The 15,301-nt window shown below is 37.8% G+C and overlaps 1 protein-coding gene across 1 annotated transcript in view; it reads left to right on the forward strand.

Moving 5' to 3' along the window:
• The window catches only part of NUP188 (nucleoporin 188), a 49,630-nt gene that overhangs the window by 1,341 nt on the left and 32,988 nt on the right, over nt 1-15,301 (forward strand). The window contains exons 2-8 of the mRNA XM_049895537.1: nt 8,116-8,170; nt 9,120-9,193; nt 11,754-11,838; nt 12,292-12,372; nt 12,858-12,902; nt 13,651-13,743; nt 13,881-14,000. Coding sequence (XP_049751494.1) covers nt 8,116-8,170; nt 9,120-9,193; nt 11,754-11,838; nt 12,292-12,372; nt 12,858-12,902; nt 13,651-13,743; nt 13,881-14,000 — 553 coding nt within the window. The remainder of the gene's footprint in view (nt 1-8,115; nt 8,171-9,119; nt 9,194-11,753; nt 11,839-12,291; nt 12,373-12,857; nt 12,903-13,650; nt 13,744-13,880; nt 14,001-15,301) is intronic.

A 15,301-nucleotide genomic window follows, 5' to 3' on the forward strand; every position in this document is an offset into this window, starting at 1 on the left:
GCATGTTCCTTAATGAAAAGGAACATTAGGAAAGCATTGGTTTGCCTGAAAGATGACTTGTTCATGCTGGGGAACCTACCAAACTCATCCTAAGGAGGAAGAAAGGGCATTAGAGTTCTTAGGCACTGCTTTGCTCATGGCTTGTATCAGGAGAGTGATTTTTTTGTGTGTGTGTGCCAAAAGTCACATTCAGTAGCAGATGGAATTATACTGAGCAGCAGTCCTCTGTCTGAAATGCCTGTAGGTCTGGACTAAGAGAAAACTTAATTCTCTTCCTGATGCCTCAGATTTGCAGATGACTGCAGACAAGCGACCTCACCATTTTGAACCTGTCTCTCCAAATGCAGATCATTTCCAGAGTAGTATTGAAGTGGCTGTGAGGCTTTTTTTTTTTTTTGTAGGAAAAGTCATTGTGAATGTTAATACAAGCTGGCATTAGTTTAAAAAAAAAAAAAAAAAAGGAATACTACCCTTAAATCAATCTTTTGGAAAGGTCACTCAGGAATTGGCAGAAAGTTTGAATATTGGCACTTTTCTTGTAACTCCTGCGTTCTTCAGTTAAAGTGTTTGAATTAGTCTGAATGGTGTAGGTGTGCTAAACAAAAATAGAACTGCAATTTGGAAAGCTTTTGCTGCTGAGCTTAAATCTCAGTTCACACAAGAGAGGTATACTTCCTCTGTGAAGTTAGAGCGTCCACGGGCAGTGGTAGCTTTTATTTATTAAATATCTCATCAAGGTAGCTTGGCTGTGTCCCAGCTTTCTATCCAAAGGACTGAATTGTAGAAACAGTTATTTCTAACTCCCAGTAGCCTTCACTCATAGCTTTCCAATGAGATGGATGACTAAAGAAGATAATTTTCAGGCTCCATTAACTTCAGCTCTTGTAGGAATGACGTTCCATGTTTGCTGGAACACTGGACTGGAAATAGTGAAGTTTTTAAAACTTTACCTTTGAATTTGAGGCAAATTATTTAATCTGTGCCTTAGTGTCTCCCCCACATACTTCGCTGAAAGGAGTATTATGCATGTAAATGAGAGACATTAGCACATAGTTTCTTGGAAATATATATAGAAGCTATTTCCCCGAGTCTTGGGTGGGCTTCACAGTTCTAAGTTTCAGTCAAGCCTTTAGGTCCCAATTTGAGATGAAGCCTTTTGTCAATCACTGAATCAGTCCCCAGCAATCCCTCTCTCTTCTGACTTTTCTGTTCTATGTGGTTAAGTTTCTTTGTATTAGTTGTTAGTATCATGCCGTTTAGTACTTTCTTCCTTTTTGCCGATTGTGTAATGTGTATTTAATATCCTTTGCCGTTCTCATCCCTTAAGCTTAGCATCATAAAGGTCTTAGATTTATTTGTATCCCCATTATTCCTAGGCCAGTGAGTATGTAGGTATTGAGGAAACCAGTTAGACTTACTTCCATAGATTTTGTTCCTGATAACTCTACCATTTTCTCCTTTATTCTCCCTTCTGTTGGTACTTCTGCATATATTGTTTTTCTTGATTTTTCTGTTCCAGTTAGATTGCAAGCCTAAAAGGGACCCATATCATTCCCTTTCTTTGATGTTTATTCTTTCAAATATCTGTGCCAGCTACTACGTTAAGGGTATGGTCCGCTATTGTAGAACACCTCAGTTGACATCTTTGCTTGCTGGCAGCATGAATTCTTGGGTGCATCCTGAGGCAGTGAAATGTAGTAGTTGAGCTCTGGAGTCATGCAGAGCACCTGGTTCAAGCCCTGGCTCCATTGTAGTATATTAGCTGTGTGATAGGCAAGTTACTTAACCACTTTTAAACCTTAGTTTCCAGATTAGCTAATGGGAATAACAACAGTATTTGCCTCATAAACAAGCTGTCAGTATTCAGTAAGACAGTGTGCCTGACATATTATGAGATACTGTTGGTTCACTGGTAGAATTCTTGCCATCCACGCGAGAGACCTGGGTTCCATTCCTTGCCAACACACCTCTTATACAACCACTACCCTCTGTCGGTGGAGGCTTGCATGTTGCTATGATGCTGAACAGGTTTCAACAGAGCTTCTAGACTAAGATGGACTAGGAAGAAAGGTCTGGTTACCTACTTCTGAAAATCAGCCACTGAGAACCCTGTGGAAAACAACAGTCAGAAATACAACTAATCATGGGGATGGTGCAGGACCAGGCAGCGTTTTGTTCTGTTGTATGTGTGGCCACCATGAATTGGGGGCCAACTCAACAGCAGCTAACAGCAACAACTGACATAATTGCGTGATACTTACTTTTCTTATTATCAAAAATTCAAGTTTTCGACAGCATTATTTTTTGACACCGTATAAAGACCATCACATGACATGGATTTACCAATGAGAATTTCTTTTTTTTTCGAGTATTAAATGTAAAAGTTACTGCCTCATTCCAGGGGAGTGGTTTCTAGTCTCATTTAGTAGCAGAATCTTTTTCTCAAAATAAACCCCAAAACTAATATATCAAACAGATAAAAGGCAGAGAGAGCCAATAGACTAAGTCTTTTGTCTGCTTCTCTGAGGCTAATTGATGCCCTGGAGCAGTGGTGATTTAGGAACTCATTTGGCATACTTGTTATAAGATGTAGATTCCTGTGCCCTACCTCCAGGAAAGAGTAGCTGTAGGTGGTGACCAGGGTTCTGCAGTGTGTCATGTGTTGTTCACCAAGTGATTTTGCTGTAGGTAGTCTGAGAACTACGTTTTGAGAAACATTATTATGCTTTTTTATTGTGCAAATGTTGTTATAACAAATAGCCATGACTTGAATTTGAGAAAACAAGGAATTCCGGATCCTGGCTGGTCCTCAAATGTGGGTAGTGGTCTTTGCAGTCTCTTCTCGTTTTTTATGGGAATGACTGCTAGCTATCTAGTTAGAGATCTAAGCAAATGCTGGTAAATTAAAGCTCATCAATTCCCAGGCGTTTTGAAAGTATAAGATGGATGATCAAGAAAGAGTGACTTAGCTCAGGCATACAAAGCCTTCAGTTAATAATAAATTTCTTTCCATTAATTTTGATGTACTGTGTAGCCATGGTATTAGTGTTATATAACAGGTGTCTAATCAATTTTGTGGAAACGGAAGCTATCCTTAGTAACAATAAAAATGTATTTCATCTTAAATAAAGCATTTCATTTTGGCTAATCCAGATGTATCAGACAAATAAGATAATTCCCTTTACAAATGGCATTCTTTTCAAGTTCTGCTGTATGTACATTTCTTTAAACCATGAGCTCACCTCTATCTTTTTAATTCCTTAGGGCTTTACTTATTCATACCTTTTTATATATACATTATCAGTATAAAGGGACATTTGTTTATTTACTGGTTCTAATCTCCTAATTATTTTCCACAGTGAATGCTGTCTTTTATCAAGAAAATTATTAGTGAATCCAGTGTTCAGTTGTAGGGGTTGGTGACTATTAATTTAACAAAATCGACCTTGTTTTCTTAAAAGCATTAACCCGTAGTAAATAGGTTTTTAATTTTTCAGTGTGTTTTAATCTCTTTTGATGGGAAAATCCTGAAAGATAATTTTTAAATAGAAGTAGTGCTTTTACAGTCTTAGCGGGGAAAACACTTTTTACTTTATACTCACAGTTGCACAGCTTGCATTCCTTTTGTAGGGACCTTTTAGTATAGACTACTAGGACCTTTTCATTTTTTTCCTGTGGGTAGGCTTTCTAAGCAGTGTTTATTTTTTTAGGTTACTATTCTAGGTGCGGGAAAACCCTGGTGGTATAGTGGTTAGGTGCTACGGCTGCTAACCAAAAGGTCGGGAGTTCAAATCCACCAGGTGCTCCTTTTAAACTCTGTGGGGCAGTTCTGTTATGTCCTATGGGGTCGCTATGAGTCAGAATCAACTCGACAGCAATGAGTTTTTTATTCTAGGGGCAGGACGAGGCAGTGTTTCGTTCTGTTGTATATAGGGTTGCTATGAGTTGGAACCGACTTGACACTAACAGCAACAACAATTCTAGGTACTGATTTAGGATCTTACAAAATATAATCCTTACCTTCTTTATAACTCTTGAGAGAATTTTTCTTTTTTTTTAATTTTAATTGTGCTTTAAGTGAAAGTTTACAAATCAAGTCAGTCTCTCATACAAAAATTTATATACACCTTGCTATATACTCCTAGTTGCTCTCCCCCTAATGAGACAGCACACTCCTTTCCACTTTCTATTTTCATGTCCATTCGGGCAGTTTCTGACCCCCTCTGCCCTCTCATCACCTATCCAGACAGGAGCTGCCCACATAGTCTCATGTGTCTACTTGTTCCAAGAAGGTCACTCCTCACCAGTATCATTTTCAATCCCATAGTCCAGTCCAGTCCCTGTCCGAAGAGTTGGCTTTGGGAATGGTTCCTGTCTTGGGCAAACAGAAGGTCTGAGGACCGTGACCTCTGGGTTCTTTCTAGTCTCAGTCAGACCATTAAGTCTGGTCTTTTTATGAGAATTTGAGGTCTGCTTCTCACTGCTCTCCTGTTCCCTCAGGGGTTCTGTGTTGTGTTCCCTGTCAGGGCAGTCATCCGTTGTAGCCAGGCACCATCTAGCTCTACTGGTCTCAGGCTGATGTAGTCTATGGTTTATGTGGCCCTTTCTGTCTGTTGGGTTCATACTTACCTTGTATCTTTGGCGTTCTTCATTCTCCTTTGTGCCAGGTGAATTGAGACCAATTGATGCATCTTAGATGGCCGTGTGCTAGCGTTTAAGATCCCAGACGGCACTCTCCAAAGTGGGATGCAGAATGTTTTCTTAATAGATTTTATTATTCCAGTTGAGCTAGATGTCCCCTGAAACCATGGTCCCCAAACCCCGCAACTGCTACGCTGGCCTTTGAAGTGTTCAGTTTATTCAGGAAACCTCTTTGCTTTTGGTTTAGTCCAGTTGTGCTGACCTCTCCTGTATTGTGTGTTGTCTTCCCCTTCACCTAAAATAGTTCTTGCTTACTATCTAATTAGTGAATGCTCTTCTCCCTCCCTCCCCACTCTCATAACCATCAAAGAATATTTTCTTCTCTGTTTAAACTATTTCTCGAGTTCTTATAATAGTGATCTCATACAGTATTTGTCCTTTTCCATTTGACTGATTTCACTCAGTGTAATGCCTTCCAGACTCCTCCACGTTATGAAATGTTTCATGGATTGACCATTGTTCTTTATCAATGTGTAGTATTCTGTTGTCTGAATATACCATAATTATCCATTCATCCATTGATGGGCACCTTGGTTGCTTCCATCTTTTTGGTATTGTAAACAGTGCTGCAGTGAACATGGGTGTGCATATATCTGTTCGTGTAAAGGCTCTTATTCTTCTAGAATATGTTCCGAGGAGTGGGATTGCTGGATCGTATGGTAGTTCTATTTCTAGCTTTTTTTTTTTTTAATAATTTTTATTGTGCTTTAAGTGAAAGTTTACAAATCAAGTCAGTCTCTCACGCAAAAACTTATATATACCTTGCTATATACTCCCCCCAATTACTCTCCCCCTAATGAGACAGCCCGCTCTCTCCCTCCACTCTCTCTTTTTGTGCCCATTTCCTTCTAACCCCCTCTACCCTCTTATCCCCCCTCCAGGCAGGAGATGCCAACATAGTCTCTCAAGTGTCCACCTGATCCAAGAAGCTCACTCCTCACCAGCATCCCTCTCCAACCCATTGTCCAGTCCAATCCATGTCTGCTGAGTTGGCTTTGGGAATGGTTCCTGTCCTGGGTCAACAGAAGTTCTAGGGGCCATTACCACCGGGGTCCTTCTAGGCTCAGTCAGACCATTAAGTCTGGTCTTTTTATGAGAATTTGGGGTCTGCATACCACTGCTCTCCGGCTCCCTCAGGGGTTCTCTGTTGTGTTCCCTGTCAGGGCAGTCATCAGTTATAGCCGGGCACCATCTAGTTCTTCTGGTCTCAGGATGATGTAGTCGTTGGTTCATGTGGCCCTTTCTGTCTCTTGGGCTCGTAATTACCTCGTGTCCTTGGTGTTCTTCATTCTCCTTTGATCCAGGTGGGTTGAGACCAATTGATGCATCTTAGATGGCTGCTTGCTAGTGTTTAAGACCCCAGACGGCACTTTCCAAAGTGGGATGCAGAATGTTTTCTTAATAGATTTTATTATGCCAATTGACTTAGATGTCCCCTGACACCATGGTCCCCAAACCCCTGCCCCTGCTACACTGGCCTTTGAAGCATTCAGTTTATTCAGGAAATTTGTTTGCTTTTGGTTTAGTCCGGTTGTGCTGACCTCTCCTGTATTGTGTGTTCTCTTTCCCTTCACCTAAAGTAGTTCTTATGTACTATCTAATTAGCGAATATCCCTCTCCCACCCTCCCTCCCTCCCCCCTCTCGTAACCACAAAAGAATGTTTTCTTCTCAGTTTAAACTATTTCTCAAGTTCTTATAATAGTGGTCTTATACAGTATTTGTCCTTTTGCAACTGACTAATTTCACTCAGCATAATGCCTTCCAGGTTCCTCCACGTTATGAAATGTTTCACAGATTCCTCGCTGTTCTTTATCGATGCGTCGTATTCCATTGTGTGAATATACCATAATTTATTTATCCATTCGTCCGTTGATGGGCACCTTGGTTGCTTCCATCTTTTTGCTATCGTAAACAGTGCTTTAATAAACGTGGGTGTACATATATCTGTTTGTGTAAAGGCTTATTTCTCTAGGATATATTCTGAGGAGTGGGATTGCAGGATCATATGGTAGTTCCATTTCTAGCTTTTTAAGGAAGTGCCAAATCGATTCCCAAAGTGGTTGTACCATTTTACATCCCCACCAGCAGTGTATAAGGGTTCCAGTCTTGAGAGACTTTCTTAATGGTTATCTTTTAAAGTTTAATCCTAGACCAAAAAATAAAATTTTCCTGAAATTCCAAAGGTATGAACAAAGGAAGGAACTGGAGTAAGCACATGGTGGGGGGTATACTTGAAGACCTCACTGTGGGGAGGAACTGTATCTAATGTAAGTTTTTTATCTCACGTCTCTAGCACTGTATGTTCTCCCTTGTGGGAGTTCATTAATAAGGAACACTGGTACTATTCATAACTGTTAGAGTTTACTTGAATGAGAAAATGAATTATATCATATGTTTAGAAAAAATATCTGGAGGTGATGGTAGCCCTGGAATGTACCTAGTTCTTTTCTAGATTTTTCTTTCTTATTGGTCACTACATTTTAATGAGAAACCCAAAACCCAAACACACTGCCTTTGAGTTGATTCCGATTCACAGCGACCCCATAGGGTTTCAAAGCCTGTAAATCTTTGTGGGAGTAAACTGCTACATCTTTCACATCTTTTTCCCAAGGAGCCTTGTGGTTTCGAACCGCTGAGCTTTTGATTAGCAGTCTCTCATTTTAACCACTGCACCCCCATCACCTCTGTAAAGAAAAAGAGGGAGATAAAAATATTAAATTGAAATGTCCTGTCTTCTTAGCAGAGAAGTCTTACTGTAGTCCATTAGTTACATACTACATAATCCATTCTAAGATACACATTTTTTTCACACTTTTAATACCTCTGAAATCAGAATGTGTCTTATAATTGATGAAATGTTATAGCTTATTAGCAGCATAGAAATCCTGGTGCTGCAGTGGTTAAGTGTTCGGCTGCTAACCAAAAGGTCAATGACTCAAACCCACCAGCCACTCCACGGGAGAAAGATGTGGCAGTCTGCTTCTATAAAGATTATAGCCTTGGAAACCCTATGGAACAGTTCTACTCTGTCCTATAGGGTCTTAATGAGTCGGAATCGACTTGATAACAATGGGTTTGGTTTGGTTTTCATTGGCAGCATTTTTCCTTAGCATACAAACAGTGATATTTCTTGCAATTAATATATCTCAGATATGATCAACTATGGTGGCCATCCTCATTTTTTGATACAGTATCTGATTGGCTTAGGTTAACATCATTAGTTTTTTAATTTTTATTTTGAACATAAAATTCCTAAGAACAGTATAACAGGATTACTTTCCAAAATTTTAAGAAATTGCTTTGCACATTGAGTATTTTGCTTCAGGACAGTAGACAAAATAGTTGGGAGGCAGCTTAGTCAAGTTTGTACAATCTAAAAAACAATTACCTTTTTGCTTTCTCTTATTTCTCAGGAGCAGTAGAGAACTGTGGACAATTCTGCTTGGAAGGTCAGCTCTGAGAGAACTGGTAAGTGGTGGTGTTCTTGAATGGATTCATGTGTTTTTTTGTGTAGCTAACATTACCAAAAAACCTGCCTTCTCTTTGAAGTGGAAAGTAAAGATAGTCTTTATTCTCAAAACTTAATAAACATGCATTTCCTTCATCTCTCTGTTGAAATCAATATATATCTTATATTTTAGCTGCTGAAGTTTTCTAAATATCTGTCTTTGTACTTTAGAGATTCCTTTGCTGAAAAGTTATCAGTGCTGCTTCATTGGCTGCTAAGGGTAGGGATACAAATACCATTCTGTTACCTCAGGCCCAGAAAGATTCTCAGTTCTTTTCTCTGTCTCACACTCTACTTGGCCTTTTTTCCTTTTCCGTTTGCTGGCTGGCTGGCTCCTTTAGGTTATAGAGGCTGTAGTTTCTAAGATACTTCCAAGTGTGTAATCATTAGTGGACAGTTCTCCATGTTGCTCCTTAGGTGTTCTGATCCTGTGAGGATAGAGCATCGTGATAACATTCAGTTATTCCTATCCTTGTTATTATTGTAATTAACATAATGAATACTACACTATTTTTAGACCCTTCATATTTTTTGGTGTGCCTCTTCTAGACATGTATCTTAAGAGAAAGAAATTCTGAAAAAAATTCGCGCACAAGATCTGAACGCTAGATAATCATCTTATGCGTGTCTAACATTAGAGGAATGGCGCGTCAATTATAAGCTAGCCACTTGTTAGAAATTAAGCAGCCACTAGAAAGTATGTTTATCGAGGTTTTCATAATAGCAAGGTTAAATTGTTATGTTATAATGTTAAGCATAGAAAAGCAAGCTATAGAATTCTATATTCAAAATGATTTCAGTTGTGAGGAAAGGTGCATTGTAAAAAGACTCAAAGGAATATGTAATCCTCAGAGTGATACTGGAGACTAATTACAATTGCATTTGTATAATTGTTTTGTTCTTTTCCAGAATCAGATTGAGGCAGAACTGAATAAACATTGGCAGCGGCTGTTAGAGGGACTTTCTTACTATAAACCTCCCAGGTATGACTCTTCATGTATCTGTTAGAAAAATTTCCTTGAGGAAGTTGGCATAGATGAAGCCATCCTCATGTGTTTATGATATTGCTGGGTTATGTAGATCAAAGAGAATACAATTTGGTTATCAATGGAAAAGAGTAGGGCAGATTTTTCTGTTTACTGAAAGAAAAATTTATTCTAGAAATACAGTATTTTAGAATTAAATCATATGACCCTAGTTTCTGAGAGTGAGGATTTACTAAATATTCAACTAATATTTCTAATATTATTTGGGGTCCATCATGTTTGTGTGAGACAGTGTGAGCACTGAATACTGGGATGTAGCATTGAACAGTGATAATGGCAGCTGACATTTACTTAGTGTTTACTGTGTACCAATGATTAAGCACCTGACTTACAATAAGTCATTTAATCTTCACAACAACCCTTTGAGATAGGTACTATTTTATTCTTTGATAAATATATAGATTTTTTTTATTGGGCAGTGAAAAATAAGCAATAATTAAATATAAAGTAGTTAAAAAAGAAGAGAATAACAGCTTGTAGAACCAGAAATTTATTTTAATTCCTAGTCCAGATCTCATTCTATCATACATCACAGTTACCAGACCACCCTTATTTTCATCCTACTTCTGAATGTCTGTTGAACTTACTACACCTTCACTTTCTATTTTCACTCTCTTAAATTAGTAAATAACTTTTTTTGCTCTAGTAACCCTTCCTGTGTAATTATTTTGAAGTAAATCGCAGGCACCATATTATTTTATGTGGAAATACTTCACTGTGTATCTAAAATATACGGACTTTAAAAAAAGAAGATAATCACTGTATTACCATATTTAGGTACTCTTATTATCATTGTTTCCGTTTTACAGATGGGGAAACTGAGACACAAAGAGGTTAAGTAACTTGCCCCAGGTCACACAGCTAGTAAGTGGTAGAACCAGGATTTGAACCTGGTAGTCTCACTCCAGTGTCTGTGTTCTTAATCATCATTCTGTGTTGCCTCTTTTGGAACTTATTGTTTACTCTTATACTAGCCTTTATGTTGTGGATTTTCTGTGAAATGTGAGAGTCTCTATTAAAAAAATCCGAAAACAACAACATGCGTTAGTTCACAGAATGGATATTTGTGGCATTTAGTTTCTTTTTTAAAGAGAAAAGTCCCCTTTAGTAGCATGGGATTTAAAGTCTGACAAACACGTTTTTGATTTTAACTCAACTCCAGACTTTATTTGAATTTAACCGTTTTTTCTTTAATGTCCTCTTTCTGTTCCAGGATCCAGCCCAGGGTACCACATGGCATTTAGTTGTCATGACTCCTTAGTCTCCTCTTGGCTGTGACAGTTTCTCATTCTTTCCTTGTTTTTCATGACCTTGACAGTTTTGAGGAGGATTGGGCAGGTATTTTTTAGAATGTCCTCAATTTGCATTTGTCCAGTGTTTTTCTCTTTATTAGACTAGGGTTGTGGGTTTTGGGGATGAATACACAGAGGTGAAGTACATTCTTATCACACATTAGAGAGTACATGATAGCCACATGAAATCACTGGTGATGTTAACTGTGGCTCCTTGGTCAAGGTAATGTTTCTTCTCTGTGGAGTTACTTTGTTCTCTGCCCTACTGCTCTATTCCTTAGAAAAGAGTCGCTAAGTATAGCCCACCCTCAGTGTGGAGCGGTGCTGGCGAAATTAAATTCCACCTCCTGGAGAGAGTAGTACCTATGCCTATTATTTGGAATTCTTCTATAAGGAAGATTTTTTTCTTTATCCCTCACTTAATTTATTGATTTATTGATATCGTATGGACTCATGTATGTTTATTTTATATTTTGTTTATGCATTGTTCCATCTCTGGCCATTGGGTGCTCTTTCAGGTTGCCTTCTCTGTCTGTTTGACATGTCTCCATCCTTTTGTTTTTTGAACACTTATTTTCTGGCACTGTAGGATACACCAGACTCATCTTGCATTTTCCCTGCCCCAGCCCTAGAATCATCCATTTCTCCAAGGAGTGGTGGTACCTTTTATTGGAGAATGGTATTTAGAAACAGAGATCTGGATGCTGGGAGTGTCCACTGCTGCTGAGGTGTTTTAGCTTCTAGGCTCTCTAGGGGAGAGAGAGCTAGATAATCTATGTATGTATACTAACAGACCTGGTTTTAAATTTCAATTAAACTTTTGATTAGCTGTGGGATTTTTGGTAAGTTATTTAATCTTTCTAAGTGTTGGTAATTCCACTTGTAAAATGGGGTAGTAATATTTACCTTTCAGGGTAGTCGTGAGGATCAGAAATAATTAGTGTAACCTTTATATATCTACAAATAGTAGATATCGTTATAATGATGGTTTGTAACTGACATATATTTATTACTTAGGAATAATCAGTTCTGTCTTATAAAGTCTGTAGAGGTGAAGTTTTGTGTTTGTGTGTGTGTGTGTGTGTATTTTGTAGGCACCTAAAAGGCAAAAAAAGGTCTGTAGTAAAAATATCTTTCAGTATTTTTATTTTAAACCCCTAGGTGGTTATTAAGAATGAGGCAATGATTCATTGTTCTTTTCATAGTCCAACTTCAGCTGAAAAAGTGAAAGCTAATAAAGATGTAGCTTCACCACTGAAGGAACTGGGTTTACGAATCAGCAAGTTTTTGGTGAGTACAAATTAGCACTGGCTCAGTTTATTACCTACAGTGCGGATGTGCGTGATTCCATTGTTGGTGAATGTTAGTGAAAACTCAGTTTATGTTAGTTTTGGGGATTAAGTTCAGCATGTTGTGTTTCAGAAATACTCAGTGTGGTTTTTAAGCTGACTAGTTTGTGTTTAAATACAGAGCTATTTTGATTTTGGAAGCTCAGATCTTGCCTCCTGGCTGTATTAATAATGATCGTGAATACACAGTTGTTTCTGGCATTATCATATAAATTACATGTCCGTTTTTCTCCTATTTGGGTTAAAATTATGTTATAAGAAATCTTTTAAAAAGACTTCTGTTTATTTAAGTCCTGTGTTCATTCTGGAAGACAAATCTTCAGAATGCTTGGCATTCTATGTATGGTTTCTGAGCTGAGGTGGCTGTTCCTCACTTATAACCTGTGTATTTCAGGGTCTTGATGAAGAACAGAGTGTGCAATTACTCCAGTGTTACCTTCAAGAGGATTACAGGGGTACTCGGGACTCACTGAAGGTTCGTGGTTATGTCCAGCTCCTTTCTACTGCCTTTATCCTGTTCTTTGTTGGGTTTAGATTTTTGCTATAGAATTTTGCTACCAGTTCTCCGCAACAGAGGTAGGTGATAAAGCCATTCTCAGGAAGGGCTTTCTAATGGCTTAAAAAAAAAGATCTGCTTCAAGCTCAGGTCTGTCCTTAGACTTGGAGGTGTGGAGAGGTCAAAATTGACATGTTAATCATAGAATCTTATGATATCAGAGTTGAAAAGAGCTTGGGAAACCATCTAGCCTGCCCAGCCCTTCATTTTACATATGAGGAAATTGAGGCAAGAGGAGACTAAGGGGATTTGAGCTCAGGTTTGGATACACTTAGGTAAAAAAGTGTTTCCAGAAATGAATGGCAGCTCTAATCTTGAGGGGTGAGATGATGATGTGTACCTTTTACTTTGCGAATGAAGTTTTACCTTTAAAGTGACTTCTTGACTACTTTGGTTTCCTTCAGACGGTACTACAAGACGAGAGGCAGAGTCAGGCCTTGATTCTGAAGGTCAGTAGTAGTCACCATTTTCATTCTTTGATTCAAAATTGAGTGACAGCTTCTTGACTTTGTTCTCCCTGAGCATTTTTGACATTTGACTCTTCTGTTGGGTAAGCAGTAAGGTCTTAGTAAAGACTCATATTAACTCATTATGAAGTAAGAGGCTTTTTACCATTGAACCAAGCTGAGGAGTTTTTCCAGAGGATATTCTTCAGTCGTTGATGGTGAGAATTGGTTCATGGATATTTTTTCTCTAGTTCTAAATTCAGTGGGATTAATTTGTATTTCTTTATTACTCTAGCTTGTCCTCCCTCTACCCCAAGCAGCAATTGTACTTAGAATCTCATTTTAAAATGGAATTTGACCATGGCTTCTTAAGTAAATTACTGTTTGGTATTTAGCAAGATTAAAATACATGTTATTACCAATTAAGATGTGTATTGGTGGCATTTTTATATTTGCTTTCATATATTTGGCCTCTTAGTTTATAATGTTGTGTGTTACTTGAATGCCCTGACTGAGAAATGATGCTAGAAAACTTGTTTGGAAGCTTGTTTATATCATTAAATAACAATTCCTTTTATCTTGCATGATTTAAGTTATTCTGGTTTAGGAAGGCGTTTTGCTTTCTTTTGGACTAACTCGATGTGTATCTATTTCTGTGATTGCTTATGTAAACCTGACTTTTCACATCTTTAAGTGATTTCTTTACCACCAAAGATGAGTAACTGATTTTCAATCTTTTGGTTCTTCCCAGATTGCAGATTATTACTATGAAGAAAGAACCTGTATTCTTCGTTGTGTCTTACACCTTCTCACGTATTTCCAAGATGAAAGGCACCCCTACAGGGTAAGGCCATTTAGGCTTCTTACCTCTCTTTGCTCTGTATCATTCAGCCCTTTTTAATAATTCTGTATTATTCATATTCGTATATTTTTGAATATTTACCTTTTACTCTAGGTATAAATTACTTGATTTTTTTTAAGGTTGAGTATGCAGACTGTGTCGATAAATTAGAGAAGGAGCTCGTTTCAAAATATAGACAGCAGTTCGAAGAGCTTTATAAAACTGAAGCACCAACGTGGGAGACACATGGAAACCTCATGGTATGTGGTATTGTGCCCTTCTGTAATTCTTAGGACTGATGAATAGAGCATAATAGAAAATCTGGAAATAGACCCAAATACTGATAGGAAATGAATGTATGATAAAGGTGACATTTCAAATCAGTGGGGAAAAGTTGGGTTATTCAATAAGTAGTATTAGAACTATGGGGTAACCATCTGGAAAAGAAATTAAGCTATATCTCTATAACTCATACCTTCTACCAAAATAAAATTTAGATATATCAATGATTTAAATTAAACAAAACAAAAACAACTGTTAAAGCACTAAAGGAAAATATGAAATTTTTGTTTGTTTGTTTTTGATTGGGGGAGGTCTTTTTAAGCAAATCTCAGAAGCCATGAAAGAGACAAGAAAAATTCAACAGCATCAAGTAAAATCCTTTGCAAGGCAAAGCCCCCAAAATAATGATGTAAACAAAGTCAGAAGATAAACTCATATCAAAAAGGGTTAATACCCTTGGAATATAAAGAACTCCAATAAATCAATCAGTAGGAGACCGATAGCCGCATAGAAAAATGGGCAGGAGCAATCAGCAGATTCACATAATAACACTTGTCCAAGGGATGGGAAAAGGGGTAATCTCATATTTTGCTGCATAAGTATAAACTGATAGAACTTTTAATAGAAAATATGACAGTATCTGAAACTGGAAAAAGCGCACGTGTTGACCCAATAGTTTCTTCAGGAAGTTATCCTGTAAATACATTTATTATGTGAAATGACTTATATCAATGATACATCTGTAGCATTCCCCCCCCAGCTTTATTGAGGTATAATTTACATCTAAAATTAGTTTATGTGTACAGTTTGATGAGCGTTGGCAGTTGTATACAATTATATGAAGTAAGCACCAGCATGATCAATATATAGAACATTTTGCCCCGGGAAGTTTCCTCTTGCCCCTTTGTATTTAGTCTCTGACCTCTGCCCCAAGCAACCGCTAATCTGCTTTCTGTCGCTGTAGTTTTACCTTTTTTAGACTTTAATGTAATTAGAATCATATAGTATATAGTCATTTCTGTTTGTCGTCTTCACTGTGTTTTTGAGGTTCATGCATGTTGTAGCATGTAACAGTACTTTATTACTTTTTATGTTGAATAACATTCCAGTGTATGAATTTACAACGATTTGTTTATACATTCATCGATTGACGGCCATTTGAGTTGTTTCCATTTTTGGGGCTCTTACGTGTAATGTGCACATGCTTTTGTGTGGATATAGGCTTTCATTTATCTTCTGTAGATATCTATATCTTCATGAATTTCTGCACTTTAATGTT

This window comes from Elephas maximus, chromosome 9 (assembly GCF_024166365.1).
Source record: "Elephas maximus indicus isolate mEleMax1 chromosome 9, mEleMax1 primary haplotype, whole genome shotgun sequence".
Classification (NCBI taxonomy): domain Eukaryota; kingdom Metazoa; phylum Chordata; class Mammalia; order Proboscidea; family Elephantidae; genus Elephas; species Elephas maximus.